The sequence below is a fragment of the Mixophyes fleayi genome, chromosome 10 (genome assembly GCF_038048845.1).
Source record: "Mixophyes fleayi isolate aMixFle1 chromosome 10, aMixFle1.hap1, whole genome shotgun sequence".
In the NCBI taxonomy this organism is placed as follows: Eukaryota; Metazoa; Chordata; class Amphibia; order Anura; family Limnodynastidae; genus Mixophyes; species Mixophyes fleayi.
This window is the reverse complement of record NC_134411.1, coordinates 22218503-22239320: the sequence shown is the minus strand read 5'-3', so window position 1 is coordinate 22239320 and position 20818 is coordinate 22218503. Positions and strand designations below refer to the sequence as shown.

The 20818-nt window shown below is 41.1% G+C and overlaps 1 protein-coding gene and 1 long non-coding RNA gene across 4 annotated transcripts in view; one reads left to right on the top strand and one right to left on the bottom strand.

Moving 5' to 3' along the window:
- ELP4 (elongator acetyltransferase complex subunit 4) overlaps positions 1 to 20818 on the bottom strand; it is a 194784-nt gene that overhangs the window by 138945 nt on the left and 35021 nt on the right. For all 3 annotated transcript variants that reach the window (XM_075188034.1, XM_075188036.1, XM_075188035.1), the window contains exon 4: positions 3961 to 4092. In XM_075188034.1, coding sequence (XP_075044135.1) covers positions 3961 to 4092 — 132 coding nt within the window. The remainder of the gene's footprint in view (positions 1 to 3960; positions 4093 to 20818) is intronic.
- LOC142103816 (uncharacterized) lies at positions 1022 to 13837 on the top strand. Its single transcript, XR_012679438.1, has 3 exons — positions 1022 to 1108; positions 9504 to 9603; positions 13706 to 13837. It is a non-coding gene; the product is annotated as an uncharacterized LOC142103816 (long non-coding RNA).

Sequence of the window (20818 nt, the reverse complement as noted above, 5' to 3'; positions counted from 1 at the left end):
GATAATGATAGAGATAACTAGAATGCGTTTGTGGAAAAGGCAGTAAATATAACAGAGTACAAGCTATTGCATTGATACTCTTCATTTCTGGGCAATTCCCTGCCGTGTCCATGATTCGATGAAGTGATTTATACACAGGAAGTCTAATGTGCTAGAAAAAACGATTCCACCACAACTGCAGCCAGCTGGCAGGCAGAACGCAGGGTACAGTTAGCACTGCAGCAGTGTCACAGTCCGGAGATCTAGAATGTACCTGTTGCCGACACACGGTGGCCCCTGCTGACATGATAGCCTTGCCTTCATTGGCTCTACCTACAAAATGGCAGCCTCCATTGTCTGTAGAGGATGGGTACACTTACAATAACTAGTGCCAAAGATTCCTCATCTCTGCATTAACTATAACTCTCCAGCTTTGTGGGTTCCTACTTGTACACTTCACTTTAACAATGGGATGTAGACTGTGAAACCAGTCATACAATCTGCCGACACTGCAGAGCTTGCACTTTACAGCCCTCTAGACTAACAGCCAACCTCCAGCTTCACGAGAGTATGATATTCTGAGGATGTGTGTGCAGCTACCTGAGAGCCAGGAACTCAGTAGACTGAATGAGAATTAATATAGTTTGGAGAAGTAAAGAAAGTGCATTCACTAAATTAGATAATCTAATCTAGTAATTTTGTGACTTTGCTATCACAACTTCTTTACCAGAAAGATTTACATTCTGAATTAAGTAACGATGCCAGTCTGCTTTACAAGACTCATCTGACTCTTATATTACAAAGCTGCCCCCATTTTACGATCTGGAATTTACTTCTTTTTTTATTTCCCACAGCATTTTATAGTTAACATTTTATTTAGCTGAACACAAGTGACTTTGCCTTATGAAATTTCCCTTAATTTACTTGAAAATTTGAGGACTTTTTTAGTTTTCTCTAATTTTACATCGATTTTTCTTTGTCCTTAAGAAACTTAAAACTTTAATTTCTCTAATACAATCTTCCTCTTTTAATTGTTTTCAGTCTCGTTATTTATGAAGACTGACTGCACATGGACTAATCTGCCTGAATTAACAAGCGCTCCCAAGATGGCTGTCCAAAAATCTCTGAGGTAAAAAAAAATGTTCTGGCCCTGTGGGTACAAACGCTATGATAGATTAAGTCATTATTATTAGAAGAGATGTCAGCAGACTGAGTACTTTGACTTTTTTCTTTTTCCCACTTACAAAACAAGACGCTTAGTAGGTGTTTCAGCCTGAGAAATGAGCTCGGAACCGAAAAAAGGCGGGTTTTTATTTATTTATATAACTCGCCCCTGTCTTGTGATTTTGGATGACATTGGCGCACTGGGTTTCACCTTAATAAAAAAGAGATGAGACTATGTAATCCGCCTGGAGGCTGTTTGGGTTGGCACGTCACCACGTGTAAAGCATTCGTTATTACAATGTCTGCACAAATCCATAGATAACCAAACATGTCAATGCCAAACCCTGTCCTGTTCCACCCCACTTCTGGGCAATCTTCTCGGTCTGTGGCTAGAAGAAGCTCCAGATTAAACACTAGCTCAGAGAAAAAGAAACCAGCCAACAACGAGGGGTTTGGTGGTATGCCAGGGATCCTGAAGCATAGACGCATTGTTCTCTGGGACACAACTGATGCAATGCAAAGAAAAGTGTATAGCGGGTAGACAGAGGATGGAGGAAGTGTCCCCACCAGCTCTCTGCAGCATCCATGTCTCTGTACGGATAGATAAACAGCAAACTAAGTAGCCTAAGGATGTACATAGCACACACACAACACTAACAGCTGTAAAAGAAGTGACCACTGTGCTCGCTTCTTGCAGGCTGACTTCCCAGCGATTAGCTTCTAGTGACAGTGAAGCTGATACAATCTCAAGTGCTTACTTTACTTATTACGCACATGGTTAAGCAAGTCAACAGCGTGCTTCAATACTTTCACTAGAGGGATTTAATAAGTACTGCTCAGTCAACCTTTCAGGCTCTCAATGGAGAGCTACGTTTGAGCTACGCCTAACATAAACACTCACGTTGGGTGACTGCTACTTCCCCTTTCGATCCTGACAGGGGCTGCCGTGTGCCACAGACAAGTTTTAGCGCTGACTGGAAGAATTAAAATCTCTTGAAAACTAGGAACTAGTGTGGCCAATGGCAACTTCTCTCACACAGCTGACAAAACTTCTGGCAGTTTAATGTTTTGCAGAGACTGTATCACCAGCATATAGTGTACCTGACACTTACATACAGTACTGGCAGCCATTTTGGGGTAGCCGGGGGACATACAAAACAGGCAGTCTTTTCTTGGGGGAGGGGGTTGTCTATACCAATACTCACACTAATATAGTCCATAAACTTACTAGGAGCTAGTGACACCACTGTGGACTGAAGTGGACAAAGGGAACAAATGTCAAATATTTAAATAAGTGGTAATATCCAAATGTTATTTTATTTTTAAAGATGCTGCACCAGATGAAATAAAATTGAGTGTACCAATTTACTACGGTAGAAACGAATACAGACATTTAATCTGATTTACTCTATTGCTTCTCCATACAATTTTAATGGAATACAGTACCTTAACTTACCCTGCAGATGTCACTTTTGCAGTTGCTGCCTATAGAAGACATTAGGTCGGTGACCAGATCTCTCCCTACATTGCAGCATATTAGCGACTAAATCTGCAAGCTACATTATTAATTTTAAAAACTGTCCTAACTTACAGTATGAATGAAGCCTTTTGCAGACATGGTAACAAACGTGTTGAAATGAGAATGGTCCTAAAAATCCCCTTTTAATTTGATACATTTTAGAGGTCTCTAGGCTCAGCGAGCTCATCATGAAGCCCTACCAATTACTTCTGTATTACTGCCAAGTTCCCTTGTTTAATTACACTAGTCTTCGTCAAGGAACTCGTACCTACTCTAATCTCTGTGCTGAGCAGCTTGACCTTTCTTACACCAAATAGTCTCATGTTACCAACAGCCTCCCCGGTGTCTCCTCCTGCAAATCCCAATGTTACCTGAAACTTGACATATTTAGAAAATGAACTTTGTATCACCTCACCTGAAGTGTATCACTTAAACCATCCCACCGTCCTGTCACCAGACACGCTGGCCTGGGGCTCACCTTGCAACTAACTCAGTGTCAATCCTAACTTCAACAATGTAACAATGACACTAACAGCTTTTCACTTAGTTATTTCTTACTTTCGGACCAAGAGCTCAACCCTGAAGGAGTAAAGTTAGGGTCGTATTTAATAACATGGTGTGAGGAGCACAAATAGTCTCAAACTCATAGCAATTGATTAAACATTATTAAGTTGAACTTGCACGGGACTGATCAACGCTGATGTCCGTCTACATACAGTATTCATGTAAGAGTAGCCTTTAGTGTACTATGATGTAAAGAGAAGCTCTTACAATGATTCTGATGACAGATGCATTGAGGTTTTGCAATCACATATATATAGATGAGCTCTGACAACTTCTACCTCTGGGGTATGTTCTCTTTTTCCCTCTTATTATGTAAAGGTGACATACGTGTTGCAAATTTTGGCAGCATATTAGACTTGGCCGTAAAGCACAGACTGTACAGGCCCTAAAAAGACAGCAAATCTCAAACAACATCTGATTGGAGCGGATGTCACATCCCGTAGGACGATTTCTGCATCCGACCGTCTGTGGAGTGATGGTTTATATGTGGTGCGTAGAAGCCCCAACCGAATCGATCTATCAATCTGGCCGGTCATCCAGCCTTGTTACCACTCAGGACAAGTAGTCAGATTTGCCCACGTACATTAATACTCTCAATGCCACAAATGAACAAAACAATGATATTTATATAAAATATAACAATATATAAAAACAATTATATAACAGTTAATAAAAATAATTTCCAAGAAGATATAATTATGTATAAGTATATAAAAAAAATAATTAAATTTCACCTCCATTTTTGGCAAGTTCTGATAGCGCCAAGCTATTTTCATAGTGTCGTCATCGGTCAATACAGGACCCTCTTTTTCACTTTTTTGGTCACCTTGCTTTGGTATTTCATCGGTAAGGGGTGCTGGGAGGTTCTGAAAGAAAAAAAGGAAAGTGTTCAATGACAAAATAATGAGTCATTAGCAGCTTTAGTAACAGGGACTAGGCGTTCTGCTGTATCCCCCAATGTGTTATGCGGGGCTCGGGAAGCTCGGTTTGTTCCCTTCTCTACAAGCACCAGCATGGATGGGCTGTTTAGCAGTTATGGGGGACATCTAAATTGGTCGCACTGTGCAACCACATCCCTGCAAAGCTCATTTATAAGATTTCGGGACTAGTTAGTAACCCACAGCCACTAAACAGGCAACTGTGATGTTTCCACATGTCCAGGGTGCCCCTGTGGGGCCCAGAGCCCTTTAGTTACACCACTGATTAGCAGGATGGCATTCTGATGTTGACACTGATGTTTTCCTTTGTAATACAGATTTAAACAACAAAAAATGAAGGCGCTTGTTCTAGAATTGTTAGGCTGGGTACACACTACAGAAAAATTCTCCCGATGCGATATCGTTAACGACTTCACCAACAACAAAAAACAAAACAAAAAATCCAGATCAGCATGCCGATTCCTGTGTACACACTATACACGATGCAATATCATTAACGTTTTGAACCAAGGACTGATCAGCATGCCGATGCATGTTTCACTCCCTCCCACAATAAGACTATATTCTGGTCTTCAAACCTTCAAGCATACTCTGAAAACCCACCTCTTCAGACAAGCTTATAATATTCCTCAACCATCATCTTAATCTCCCTAGGTTACCCTATTACCACCATCTACACAGCTAACACAAGACAACAACTCTCTGACCAACATAGTTGCGTGACTGAGCATACAGCCCACTTAATACTTTGTAATACATGGAATGCAAAATAACCTTTGCATTCTAGCTGGACAAATATGCATTATGATGTAGCACTTACCCTTGTGTACCAAACCATTGTCTCATAGATTGTAAGCCTGTGAGTAGGACCCGCTTACCTCTCTGTATGTATGTATTACCCAGTATTGTTTTATTACTGTTTGTTCCCAATTGTAAAGCGCTACGGAATCTGCTGGTGCTATATAAATAAATGATGATTATGATGTGTACACACTATACACGTTTTACAAGATTTACCTTCATACCAGTGCCCTTCATCTGTCATAACTATCTGCTGAAAAGATTGTGACTCTGCACACTCCATAGAGAACTATGGACACTGCCGGTCCTGAGTGCAGACACACTGCAGAATTGGAACAACATTGTTCCATCGTTGAACGAGATTTTCAGTCTGGTCATAAATTGAAATCAAACGATACGATGAGCTTTGGAATGATATTCGTTCATCGTTGGACCGTACACACTACTGCGGTATCGTTTGGCCCAATAATCGGCTGAAAGACCTATAGCGTGTACCCAGCCTTAGATGTGGGATTCATCCGTTTTATGCTGAGTCTGCTAAACCTTTAATATCTTTGATGATTGGGAGATAACATTATGAACTCCCTCAATGTCCTTCACAAGTGTCGTGTTTAGAGAGCAAAGTTGGAGAACATATTTCGAAATTTCATGTAAACAATAAATGTTTCCTTACAAGATCTGTAAAACGTGGTAACGAAGATTGAGAGGACAACAGGCCACTGGTCTTGCAGGTTGTCAGATGAACCACCCCCGGAAACAGGAATTTTTATTAAATATCTATCTATCTATCTATCTATATATATATATATATATATATATATATATATATATATATATACATCTATAGATAGAGATATAGATATATATCTGTCTCTCTGTCTGTCTACCCCGCCCTTAGATTGTACGCTCCTTTGAGCAGGGTCATCTCTCCTCCTGTCTCCACCACTTTCAACTCTGCTCTCCAGCTATCAGCCCTCCTCCTTCCCCCTCCCCCCCCGTCCGTCCGTCTCCCCCCTCTCGCTCCCTCCTCTCCCTCTGGGAGTTTCCCTGTCACCTGTGCCCTCCCTCCTGGGCACCGTCGTATGCGGACTCTCCCCTCCTCCTACCCTAGCATTGAGTTCATTGAGTTACTGTGATTATTGTTTACTGTACCGTGCTGTCTCACCTTGTATTGTAATTCTGTTTGTCCCTGTACGGCGCCACGGACGCCTAGTGGCGCCCTAAAAATAAAAATTAATAATAATAATATATAGATATAATATAATATGATATATATATATATATATATATATATATATATATATGGGCAGCACGGTGGCTGAGTGGTTAGCACTTCTGCCTTACAGCACTGGGGTCATGAGTTCAATTCCCGACCATGGCCTTATCTGTGAGGAGTTTGTATGTTCTCCCCGTGTTTGCGTGGGGTTTCCTCCGGGTGCTCCTCCCACACTCCCCCCAAAAAAACTGGTAGGTTAATTGGCTGTTAACAAAATTGACCTTAGTGTGTCTGCCTGTGTCTCTCTCTGTCTCTGTCTGTGTATATTAGGGAATTTAGACTGTAAGCCCCAATGAGGCAGGGACTGATGTGAGTGAGTTCTCTGTACAGCGCTGCGGAATTAGTGGCGCTATATAAATAAATGGTGATGATGATGATGATATCTATATATGTCTCCATCTCTAATTGTGTTGGTGCTGATCCATGTTTCTGTTAGTAAAGAATGGAGTACGTTAGCAAAAGACTAAAATAAATAAGCTGCAACTACTTTCAGATCACATTCACATGTGTTCAACAAATGCAGACAAAGCTTGAACAAAAGTACGTAACAAAATAATAATAAAAAAAAAAAAAGATTATACTGCTGTATTTGTCTCTAACGAGAAAAAAAAAATCATGATGACCTATAGCTTACGCATAAACATTAGTATCTTTCATCAAATACAAACCCAACTAATAGCTGTGTATGAATCATGGGATGATTCGTCTGCCGCAGATAAAGTGTAATGAGCAGGGAAAGCCTTTTGTATTTGTATTTTATAATTAAATGCCTGCATAGTACTACGCAGTTATAAATGTCTTGCTTGAATGCAAAGCTAAATTCAGGCTCCTATTTTGATTAATATATAACCATTTTCATAAGAGATGAGTCAAAATTTATGGTATTTAAGCTTTCAAAAATTACCCAAGCAGTAACAATCACAAACGTACTACCCATACATTAGAAGAATGCAGCTGAAGAATAGGTCGTTAAAGTAATCTATTATTTTAAAGAGCGAAACATCTTATTTAATTATATCTCAGAGCGACACAATATGATATTTTTTCCTTAGTTATAGGCATTTGAATACTGTTTAATAACAAATCCCTCATCTTAGAAACTGGAAAAAAATATTGGTTTAACTAAGGTTCCTTTCTGTTTGTACACTGATAACATAGAGCGTTCTTATTAGAAAAGTTTGTCACATTCCTGCACTACGTGGCCATGTATCAAGGATCTCAGTATTTGCGGAGGGGGGGGGGGGGTATTCAATTAGCCGCAAAGTCTGTCCGGAACGTCCTCGAGACACTTAGCGGCGGAGATTTGACAGAAATCTACGCTCATTTTCCGATGCACCACATATAGGTGTTAGGAAAAATGACCAGAGATTTCTATCGATGTCCGCGCGCCTCATTGCCGGCAATTGAATTCCCCCCTGTGAATTGCATTATTTTTTTCATCCCAGTTTCCAAGAAGAGTGGAGCATTACAGCAAATGAACAATATATACAGTCTGATTAACATCACCATTTATTTATATAGCGCCACTAATTCTGCAGCGCTGTACAGAGAACTCATTCACATCAGTCCCTGCCCCATTGGAGCTTACAGTCTAAATTCCCTAGCGGACGCGTGCACACACACACATTTTTGTTAGCAGCCAATTAACCTACCAGTATGTTTTTGGAGTGTGGGAGGAAACCGGAGCACCCGGAGGAAACCCACGCAAAAACGGGGAGAACATACAAACGCCTAACAGATAAGGCCATGGTTAGGAATTGAACTCATGACCACAGTGCTGTGAGGCAGAAGTGCTAACCACTGAGCCACCGTGCTGCCATACGTATTATACTGAACTAAAGTGTACATATTTGCACACGGACACACCATGTTACAGTGCAAGAGGTGCACATGTCATTTTTTATTTGTATGCAGGGAAAATACCGCCTGATTTCTGCATTAAAGCCCATGTGTATGTACATTATGTAGCTGTGTGGCGTACGCACAGTACATGCAGAGGGTCTGATGCAGAGTACTACAGCAGATTAGGTGACATTAGAGCGCACATGCTTAGAAAGTGAATTTATATGCGCACATGGAGCCTTGGGTGCATCTGACACGACTGGAGAGGAGGAACGGGGGAGGGAAACGGCACTATATCGTAGGTGAAGTATAGTAAGGACGGGTTCACGTATATGTGCCAGACACACAATAGCAGTTTATTCTATACAGGCCGGTAGGAAGCGCAAGTTGTGCATGTGGTACAGGGCAGGTGCAAATCAAGTATGATGATGAAGTATTACCTAGATCATCAATCATTTGTTTTACCCCTCCTGGCGGGTCTACCCTGTTGCAGATAACACAAAGATATGCAGCAGGGTAGACACACCAGGAGGGGTAAAACAAATGATCTAGGTAGACTAGAGGAACGGTTAAGAAAGCGGCAACTACAGTTTAATGCCAAAAAATGCTAAATCATGCACTTGGGTCTCAAAAACCAAAGGCTAAATATATTATTAATGGTACTATAATGGAAACTACTGAGGAGGAAATGGATCTAGGAGTCACTATTTCAGGTGACTTATAGGCAGGTAAACAATGTAACAAAGCAATGAGGAAGGCAAGTCAGATGATTGGTTGCATAGGGAGAGCAATCTGTAGCACAAAGAAAGAAGTAATAATACCACTGTATGGGTCACTGTTATGGCCTCATCTAGAATACTGTGTTCTGTTCTGGAGGCCATATCTCCTGAAGGATATAAATACATTAGAGACTGTACAAAGAAGAGCAACTAAACTGGTGCATGGCCTACAGCACAAAATGTTCCCGGATAGACTAAAAGATCTTAATATGTATAGTTTGGAGCAGAGAAAGGAACAGGGGGGGAAATGATAGAAACATTCAAATATATCAAGGGTTTTAACAAGGTACAAGAGGGAAACTTTCTTCAAAGGAAGAGAAGTACTAGAACACGAGGACATGCACTGACACTGGAGGGAAGTAGGTTCAGAGGATATTTGAAGACAAACTACTTCACAGAAAGGGTAGTGGATAAGTGGAATAGCCTCCATCAGAGGTGGTAGAGGCTAATACAGTGGAACAATTTAAACATGCTTGGGATAGACATAAGGATATCCTTACAAAGATTAAAGGACCAAATAGCGTTTGAGGTTACTATAGGTTAACAAAAAAGATGGGCAGACTAGATGGGCCAAGCGGTTCTTATCTGCCTGTTCTAAGTACCGCAACCTCACCTCATCGCTTCTGATTGGATGATTACAGAATCCCCTCCGCAGCTGAAACCACTGCATTCACTGATACATGTTAGCTGATGGTACAGACATTTGTGGCACTTTCTGCAGAGACAAGCGGTTCTGTAGAGGTATGTAAATTTTATTTGTTTTGTTTACAGCATTTAGCAAATGTGTATCTCACTAGCAAAGCAAAATTCCACAAACGCTTATGCAGAGGAAATTAAGTGTAAATTATGTTTGGCTAGGCTTATGCCATTGTGGAGATATTTGGGTTTTTTGTGTGTTTTTTTTAACCCTTTTCACATACTACTATAAACACATTACTTTGGCTTACAATGTATTTCATTTTGTCGTCCCCCCATACACACACACAGATTTTTTCTGATTTATACAATAAACATGCCTGACTCCCTTCCAGATGTGTTTTTTTTTCCTGTTTGCCTCTTAAGTTTTTATTTCTAATCAATCAAAAAAATGTTTTAGGTAACACAGTGCGAATAGGGTTTTGTATTTCTTTACTTTTTAAATAAAGTCAGATGCATTTATTACTGATCTGTTGAATTATTTTCTTTTATATGACCTTGTGGCTGCCATTGGCTTGTGCTGTATTTATGCCAATGATGTCATCACCTCCGCAGCCAATAGCTACATCAACATCACCAGCCCAGGTCTACAGTTAAGTATAGTATCTACGGGTCACATGTAAGCCTCATTGGGATGCCAGATACAGAGATGATACGCCAGTTCCGGCTACGATCTCATGCCATAATGGACAATCTAAAGATTGTGCAGACTTACCCAGAGCCTTTGATCGGTTTTCACAATAATACCACTACTGACTAAATTGTTGGCTGTGTTACATTTCTGTGTGCCTAGGTCATTGCAGCAGACTGCTTTCAGTCGTGTGCTAAAACGGGTAGATATGTTTATGTAACACAGAGGGGTCTATTTACCAAGCAATTTTCCTGTGGTAAACCCCCGAAATCACTATGTACCATTGAAGCATCGCAGCAGATATCTCAGATATCTGCTGCTTTGCATTTCCTATCGTTTTTCTGAGCACTCCCCATAACAGTGCATGGGAAGTGCTCAGAACCGCTATGTATGAAAGTTAAACTAGAGAAACTTTTCTCTTTTTTTACATGTTAATGTACGCCATCTGAAGCTGGCGCCATCTGAAGCTGGCGTACATTAACATATCTGAAAACTTTCGTGCTGTCCAGCTCTGCTCTGAAGAGCAGAGCTGGACAGCGCATGTGTGGAGGGATCATGTGATCCCTCCCTGTCAATCATCCTGCAGTTTGCCGGCCAGGATGTTACTGCGCATGCACCAACTATTCGGTCGGTGCATGCGCACTAACAAAAAAAGAAAAAAAAAGAGAAAAAAAAAAAGGAGAAAAAAAAAAAGGAGAAAATGACCGTAGCCTTGAAAAATGAGAAAAGACTGCGATGATCAGGTGAGTCACTTCTCAGGGACAGCAGGTTATCGGCACTGCTGTCCCTGAGAAGTTTTTTAATACATAGCCGTTACTTTTCAATCCTTATCAAGGAGATAAGGATTGAAAAGTATCAAGTAAAAAAAACAAAGGGTCATAAATAGACCCCTGAATGAGAAATGTGCCCATGAAGCAGCAGTTTCACCACATTGCTGGCCTTCCACACACCATAGGGGCGATGGGTGGTACTCATCTACAGCTGGTACCATCACAAATCGAAAAATGACACTTTAGAGTCTAATATGTTTCCTTTGTATCCTCTACAGATGATGGTGAGGACAGCTTGCCACCATACTTGGAGGGCTTGTAGCGACAGATACAAAACCTGCAATCATGCCTGGACAATACAATACAATCTCTGGAACTAATCAAGGTATCCATTTAAATTGTTTTTCTCTTGTTATTAAAATATATATTTTTTTATTTAACAAATACACTTATTTTATTTATTTTGATAATAAATTATATATGTTGACTAATATCTCTCTGTTTATTTGCAAATAATGTGTCTGGTTTAGTTCAAATTAAGTATTTTTTTGGCTAACAGTGCGATTAAGGTCTTGGTTTTATAGTGACTGTAGGGTAAACATCTACCTATTCAGGTATTACTAATGAGGGCTCAAAAATGTTTATTGGGTCTAAATTGCCACTCTCATTGTCAGTGGGCAAATGGTGTAAGAAAGAGAAGACATCTAACCGTTACCAAATAAAAGTATTTAATATATTTCACTCATACTTTAATAACAACCAACGTTCCAATCATTCTCCAAATTCTTCTAATGCCGTGTTCCTTGAGAATAAGGCTTATTATAAAGTATTGGTTAATCAGGGTTAAACTAATAGATTGCGGTATTCTACCATAGTGCACATGTGATGTGTATCAGACAATAAAGCTCCGACACATGAAACTGCAGTTGGTGCTTTAAAATTATGCAAATCTGAAGTGGCTGTAAGACATAGTAATGGGGATGTGACAATACACCATAAATATGCAGTGTTCATGTAATAGGGTTAATAATCAGTTAATGACAAGAAGTGTATATTCGCTAATCAGCTTATTTGAGCCTACACACGCATCTGCGCCTTGGTTTCAGTAGAAATACGCCTGGCGTAAACCTGGCACATATGCCGCCAATGAAGACTTGGCAGAGAGCTCCACATATGGGCGTATTGCCGCTATTTGTACACTTACCATTATTGTGGGGCATATTCTGCTCATGTGTCACTGGACGCATCTCCAGATGTGCTTGGCTTCTCATACTGGCAAAAATACACTTTTTCGGGCTGCACCCACTCTATGGAATTCTCTCCCTCGCACAATAAGACTTTCCTCTGGTCTACAAACTTTCAAGCGTTCTCTGAAAACCCACCTCTTCAGACAAGCTTATAATATTCCTCAACCACCCTTTTAATCTCCCTAGGTTACCCTATTACCACCCGTTGCACACATTGTTGTGTGACAGGATCATTTAGCTTATGAGTCACTTTTACCTTTGCAGTCTGGCTGGACCGAAATGCAAAATGTAGACTTAACCTCATGTATTAAACTCCCATTGTCCCATAGATTATAAACTTGCGAGCAGGGCCTTCTCACCTCTTTATCTGTTTTACCCAGTTTGTGTATTAGTTTACTGTGTTTGTCCCCAATTGTAAAGCGCTACGGAATATGTTGGCACTATATAAATGATGATGATGATAATGATGATGATGATGAAGCTTACAATCTATGGTACAATTGTTTGATATACAAGGGTAAGTTCTACATCATATTGAATATTTGTCCAGCTAGAATGCAAAGGTTACAAAGTATTTAGTGGGCTGTATGCTCAGTCACACAACTATGTTGGTCAGAGGGTTGTTGTCTTGTGTTAGCTTTGTAGAGGGTGGTAATAGGGTAACCTAGGGAGATTAAGAAGGCGGTAGAGGAATATTATAAGCTTGTCTGAAGAGGTGGGTTTTCAGAGAACGCTTGAAGGTTTGAAGACCAGAGGAAAGTCTTACTGTGCGAATGAATGAATTCCATAAAGTGGGTGCAGCCCGAAAAAAGTCCTGTAACCGGGAATGGGAGGATGTGATGAGAGTGGAAGAGAGACACAGATCTTGTGCAGAACGGAGGTGTCGAGTTGGAGATATTTTGAGACAAGCGAAGAGATGTATGTTGGTGCAATTTTGTTGATGGCCTCGTATGTTAGTAGAAGGATTTTATATTGGATTCGTTGTAAAACAAGCAACCAATGTAGAGACTGATAGAGTGACTCAGCAGATGTAAAACGATTTACAAGGAAAATCAATCTTGCTGCTGCGTACAAAATAGATTGTAGGGGCTCGAATCTGATTTTGGGAAGACCGGTAAGGAGGGAATTGCAATAGTTGATGCGGGAGATGATGAGTGCGTGAATTAAAGTTTCAGCAGCGTCTTGTTTGAGATATGTACGTATTCTGGAAATGTTTTTTAGATGTATGTAACATGATTTAAATATAGCTGATGCGGGAAACAAAGCATAGTTGAGAGTCAAGGATTACACCTAGGCAGCGAGCCTATGTGTGGAGTGTGTATGCACATTATATGTAGCATGTGTTGGCGTGTGTGTGACTATAGCATAGTTACAAACTGTCCATGGATATCCGAGGTTTCAGAGATTTATCCCTGGAAAAATCCCTATTTTTCAATATTGACCATGAAATTCCTCTTCCTCTCAGATGCAAGTCCTAATCATATATTCTTATTTTCTAGGCTATAATGGGGACTGTAATGCCGCTAGGTCTGCCAAGACCGTGTGCCCCGGCTGAGCTGCAAAGTGTACCAGGAAACTATTTTAACATTTTGCCAACATCTTATTTCCAACATCGCCTATCTCAATTGTAATAAACTGATTTTATTAATACTATTCATTATTTCGCCTCTAGAGTTACTTTCTCCGTAAATAAGTATGGCAGCCTATTTAGTGGGATTTCAATCTCTAGACGTTTAATACAAATCTAAGATGAATAACAACATTGTTCAGCAAATTAAAAGTGATCTTTAAACACCTTATTAATGTAATTAAGTGCATTTCATTTATTAGCGTTGTGAATAACAGAGTACATGTCTATTTTCTATGCATGTGTTTTAATTCTAACCTTATCTTATAATTATTGTGCTTTCCTTTTAGTGCTTTGAGCAATGCAATTAGTCTGAACTAAATGACAATAAGCATTAGTCTGGTTCAGTGGCTTACCTTTACATACAGAGCACAGGAAATGTACTGAGAAGTGTGTGCAGTACACAGTGACGAGTGGAGTTGTGTGCAGTACACAGTGACGAGTGGAGTTGTGTGCAGTACACAGTGACGAGTGGAGTTGTGTGCAGTACACAGTGACGAGTGGAGTTGTGTGCAGTACACAGTGACGAGTGGAGTTGTGTGCAGTATACAGTGACGAGTGGAGTTGTGTGCAGTATACAGTGACGAGTGGAGTTGTGTGCAGTATACAGTAACGAGTGGAGTTGTGTGCAGTATACAGTGACGAGTGGAGTTGTGTGCAGTATACAGTGACGAGTGGAGTTGTGTGCAGTACACAGTGACGAGTGGAGTTGTGTGCAGTATACAGTAACGAGTGGAGTTGTGTGCAGTATACAGTGACGAGTGGAGTTGTGTGCAGTATACAGTGACGAGTGGAGTTGTGTGCAGTATACAGTGACGAGTGGAGTTGTGTGCAGTACACAGTGACGAGTGGAGTTGTGTGCAGTATACACTGACGAGTGGAGTTGTGTGCAGTACACAGTGACGAGTGGAGTTGTGTGCAGTACACAGTGACGAGTGGAGTTGTGTGCAGTACACAGTGACGAGTGGAGTTGTGTGCAGTACACAGTGACGAGTGGAGTTGTGTGCAGTATATAGTGACGAGTGGAGTTGTGTGCAGTATACAGTGACGAGTGGAGTTGTGTGCAGTATACAGTGACGAGTGGAGTTGTGTGCAGTATACAGTGACGAGTGGAGTTGTGTGCAGTATACAGTGACGAGTGGAGTTGTGTGCAGTATATAGCGATGAGTGGAGTTGTGTGCAGTACACAGTGACGAGTGGAGTTGTGTGCAGTATACAGTGACGAGTGGAGTTGTGTGCAGTATACAGTGACGAGTGGAGTTGTGTGCAGTATACACTGACGAGTGGAGTTGTGTGCAGTATACACTGACGAGTGGAGTTGTGTGCAGTATACACTGACGAGTGGAGTTATGTGCAATATACAGTGACGAGTGGAGTTGTGTGCAGTATACAGTGACGAGTGGAGTTATGTGCAATATACAGTGACGAGTGGAGTTGTGTGTAGTATATAGCGATGAGCGGAGTTGTGTGCAGTATATTGCGAGGAGTGGAGTTGTGTGCAGTACACAGTGACGAGTGGAGTTGTGTGCAGTACACAGTGACGAGTGGAGTTGTGTGCAGTACACAGTGACGAGTGGAGTTGTGTGCAGTACACAGTGACGAGTGGAGTTGTGTGCAGTATACAGTGACGAGTGGAGTTGTGTGCAGTATACAGTGACGAGTGGAGTTGTGTGCAGTATATTGCGAGGAGTGGAGTTGTGTGCAGTACACAGTGACGAGTGGAGTTGTGTGCAGTACACAGTGACGAGTGGAGTTGTGTGCAGTATACAGTGACGAGTGGAGTTGTGTGCAGTACACAGTGACGAGTGGAGTTGTGTGCAGTATATAGCGATGAGCGGAGTTGTGTGCAGTATATTGCGAGGAGTGGAGTTGTGTGCAGTACACAGTGACGAGTGGAGTTGTGTGCAGTACACAGTGACGAGTGGAGTTGTGTGCAGTATACAGTGACGAGTGGAGTTGTGTGCAGTATAATTCAGGTCAAAAAGGCAAAACAGGCAAATAAGGTAAATTAAGTATATTGCTACAGGGCAATTTTTATAGTATAATAAAAAAAAATGTAAGAAGATGTCCTGCAATCAGAGCTAAATTAAGACCAAACGGGACCCTAAGCCAGTTAGGCTCCTGGAAACCATGAAACTCGCACATTTTACCAACAGTGCCACAATCTATAGCAGCATTGATTATAGCAGCATTTCCCTTATATAATCCATGTCTAATGTCTTCCTGGCAGGTCCTGCCCCATATGACCCCAGCAGTATCCCAATATTATATTACCCTGCAATAATGAAAGACTTAGTGCCTGGTGACGACATGAATGAACGGTCCCTCAGAGGCTGCTTCCATTAATAAGTAACTGTGATGTCACAGAACTGTGCATGTCATACTGATTTGTAATGACTGGCTGCCCGGCTTACAATCACAATGTTACTTGTTATGTCTACAGCCCCTTCCCCAATAAGAGCTTAGAACAGACCTGGACAAATTGTGGCTCTCCAGGTGTTGTGAAACTACAAGTCCCAGCATGCCCTGCCAGCCCTCGGCTGGCTATTTAAAGGCAAAGCATCATTGCTTGTAAATAGTCAGCAGTGAGCTAGCAGGGCATGCTGGGACTTGTAGTATCACAACACCTGGAGCGCCACAGGTTGGCCAGCCCTGGTATAGCCGCCTATCCTATCTAGCCTACCCTTTGAGTATTCTGGACATGTGAGCATGAGAACTGATCTATGTTAAATGATTGTTAAATTTGAGATATAAAATGCAACATCTTCAGGATGGATCAGTTGTCACATCTTTATCAGGTGCATTACATGATGCAATCACATCACATGTTTGTATTGATAGAACTGGACAATCCAAGGAAGGATTTTGTGGAGTCAGATTTACATTCTCAACACAGTATTTCCCATGTTGAAAGAGGTCATCATGGCCATCTCCCCTCAGAAATGCCTGAACATGTCACGTATATTAACCCCTTGAAATGTTTACTGCTATTTCAATACAGGTCTATTGATCAAGTCGGTCATCTAATGATTTGCTGACTGCTAGGTGCGGGAGTGCTTCCCCGACACAGCGTGCATTACCCTTTAATGTAATTACACATTCCTAGAGATAAAATGAATTAATTTCCCAGGTGTGTTGTTGTCACAATCAGGCAGGTAATCCACTGTCCTCCCAGTAACACCTGCATGGCATTGTGAGTGCAGCTATCTGTTCATCTCAATTACACAATGGCAGCGACCTGATCATTACAAGAGATCGCAGCTAAGCACTCTTCCTTCGCTCCCCAGATGGCCATTGTTTGAAGTTGTGCTTATGCTGTAATCAGGGACACACCTGTTGCTGTCACCTCTCTCTGTGCCATCTCTGCTTACAATCTTGTCATTTGTCCCATGAAGGTCTCAGGAGAGGATTAACCATTTCACATCAGTCACCTTCAATGTGGCAAACCAAGTGAGATGTGGCTGTCCCCAAGCACTCGTTTCCTAAAGTGACTCTTTCTTCTTCTTCAGTAAACAGATCGTTCCTTAGCTACGGTTGTAGCCTGGCTAGGATGGATGGGTGTGGGAGTGTTTCAGGCTACGACAAAGTTCTCCCCATGACTTCATCATGCTTCTTACAACTGACCTTTAAATATCCTGACATCTGTCATGTTGATGTGGAGGTACCCAACAGTGACTTGGGGGGGGGGGGGGGGGGGGGTCATAGGGTTTGTCCTGACCCTTGTTAGGCTTCACCTCACAGACTGAAAGACTGAATTTCTTCTGTAAAATTTCCGGGCACAATCTATAATTCACCAGCCCACAATATAGTTCCCCGGCAAATACGTACGCCATACATACAAGAGAATTTACTGCCCCAATTTACAGAGCCCAGATTATATTAGGAGTATCTGCATGATTGCATGCTAGAAGAGGTGCCCAATGCCCAGATTAAACCAGCAGTGCCCACAAGTCCAGAGTTGCCCAGAATATGCTTTCAATCTCCAAATGATTAAACATCAGTAGAGGTGCTAACTTTGTGGATTATGCCAGTAATGCCCATATGATCAAGTACTAGAAGAGGTGTTCATTGCCCAGATTATACCGGCAGTTCTCATGCGGCTTAAGGTGAACAATGCCCAAATTATATTAGCAATGCTCACACAATTAAATACCAGCAAATGCACCCACTAGACATATTGTACAAGCAGTACCCATGTGAATAAAAACCAGAAGAGATGCCTAATGCCCACATAGTCCAAGCAGTTATCACCAGAGGTGCCCAAAGCACAAATTATACCAATCAGTGCTCATATACTTAAACGGCACCAGAAATGCCTACAGCCCAGACCATGCCATAACTGCAGTGCCCTGAAACTGCCTTCAAAGGCCCAACACAATACTTTATCTTTGAACCTAACTTGAGTGAAGTTAATGCGAGAGGAGTGTCTGGCTCCCAGCATTGGGATTGTGTAGAGGAGATGGAGCGATGCTGCTCAACTCATGATGTCAACATGACTAAAGCCCGATATCAATTCTGCAAATCCACCATTAAATACATAAATCTACTGTGCTGGCTGGTAACATAGGGAGTGAGCAGTAGGGAGTGAGCATAGGGAGTGAGCAGTAAACGGTCGCCAGCACGGCCCCCAAATTGACTGATTCTGGGCTTTAAAAATCAAAGGCTTAGTGCCACCACAGACTGGTGGCCTTGTTTGCCCTTTTCACCCCTGTGTTCCTGCTTGTAGAACACTAAAGGCCAGATTTTTGCAAAAAATTTTGTGACAAGGGACAACGGTTTTCCTCAGAACCCTACACTTCTTTATTAATCAATTAATCTATTAATTCACTTCCACAAACCTGTGTCGTGGAGAGCAAACTTTCATAGTGCCAACAAGGCTGTTATTCGATAGATAAGGGGCCCTCAAACTCATGTCTCCTTTAATAAAGCTGGTTATCCAACTTCTCCTAACAAAGACTTGAAATGTTGGATCAATGTGTTCAATAAAGCTATGAAAAAGTACGATTGTTCTTTAATCAGTTTACATTTATTAGGATTAATCTTGGATCAGATCACATTTTATGTCAAATTAATGTGGAGATACAATTAAATTACTATTGTATTTTTTATATAAAAATGAAAAGTTTCCATAAAAAAGAAAAAGAAAAGACAATACCATTCTCTGAATTTCTTGACAGCAGACACCAGCTACAACATTTTCAATTGTTTATTTGAAGTGCTCTTAATCACTGAGTCACTTCCTTCTTAGGTTCCACAGCCAACAGAGTAAGCTACATTCACAAACATAACAACTGTTGATATCCTACATCACCAGGGCAATGAAATGCACTTTATACTTGAAATGAAAAGGGATCTCGTAGTTTACAAAGCTTCTGTCTTGGATACGTTTTCATTAAATTCTCACATAATCCTAGTTAAGCAGAGATGATGTTCAAATATTAAAATCTGTGTTTGAAACTGTCTGCTTCAAAGAAGAATTTTCTGCTCCAGAGATTCTCCAAATCTCAAACTGTGTTTATGAACAGTCTCTGCCAGCCTACTCCAACCTAACATGCTTCTTCCGGGGACTTCAATAATGCAGAAGAGCTCTTAATCCGGCACCTAAGCCACTAAAGGAACAGTGACTATAGGCTACAAAACCCTTGACTAATTACAATTAAAAAACGAAGCAATGCTTGGTACGGAACTAATGAATGGCGTTGGCTGTCTATTGCTTAGTCATTTTGTTTCATAGGATGAAACTTCTCTCGTCAATCAGCGAGCCACTATTTTTATTTTACTATGCTTATAAAGCAATCTCTTATTATCAGAGATGCTCACTGACCCCCGTGAACTGGTTTTGGTTTTGGCTTTGGATTAGCTTCGTGTTTTGGTTTTGGATTTTTTTAGAAAAAATCTTAAAATATGCTAAAATCACATAATTTTGTTCTTTTTTTGTTCCTACATTATTACTAACCTCAATAACACTAATTTCAAGTCATTTGCAGTCAATTTTGACCACCTCACAGGTCACAATATTATTTTCATACACTTTCGGACAAATACTGCAGCGACCTGGCTGGATGGTAAGCGACAGAGCAATGACACAAACACATGGCAGTTCCTACCACATCTAACATTGGCACACAGCAGTGGCAGAAAAGAAAAATTGGGGTCCACCCTCCCTCCCACCCCTTGCTATGTTGGATCCCAAAAAGGAATTCAAAACTGGCGAGATGCGAGATCCGAGAACCGACGACATAACAATGACATTTTGCCTCGTTTTCAATTCCGAGGGTGTGCGACACTCAGCTCAGTACTCGGATCCCCTAAGTTCGGGTGTGTTCGGTTCTCGAGGAACCGAGCCTGAGCATCTCTATTTATTATAAGTACATAGCAGTTTACAGAGCAATATATTTGCTACAACAAAATGACACCTTTTAGTCTGTGCTTGATGCAGCAATGAACAATAACAGAGCTGAACGGAGACTAGTTGCTATGCATAAGAGAGCAGGAAACACATGATGGTTACCTCATGTGACAGAACACCTGCGGCCGACCCAATAGAAGCTCACGTGTTTCTCCTATACTTTACTTAAATTCCTGAATGACTCATCCTTTAAAATGCTAATTAGTTGTTTAAAAGTAAAATAGTCTAAAGGTTAACTCCACTTAAAAAAAAACTATAGATCAACGAGGTTACATCCTATTTTTTTTTACCTATTATTAATTATTTAATTAATAAGAAACAATAACTTCTGCAGCGTTGTACAGAGTAAGTGATACATACAGGGCCTTAGAAGAATTAAACGATTCCGATTTAAGGAAGTAAAGGGTTTAAGCTACAAGGGAAGGCTAGACATAATGGGTTTATGTTCTTCAACTTGGGGTCCACACTGGCTGCAGGATGGATGGACAGCTTTCGGAGACTAGTTAGTGTGTACATTAGACATATTTGGGACATATTCCATAGGAAATTGTCCTGACTATTAGACCAGCAGAGCCT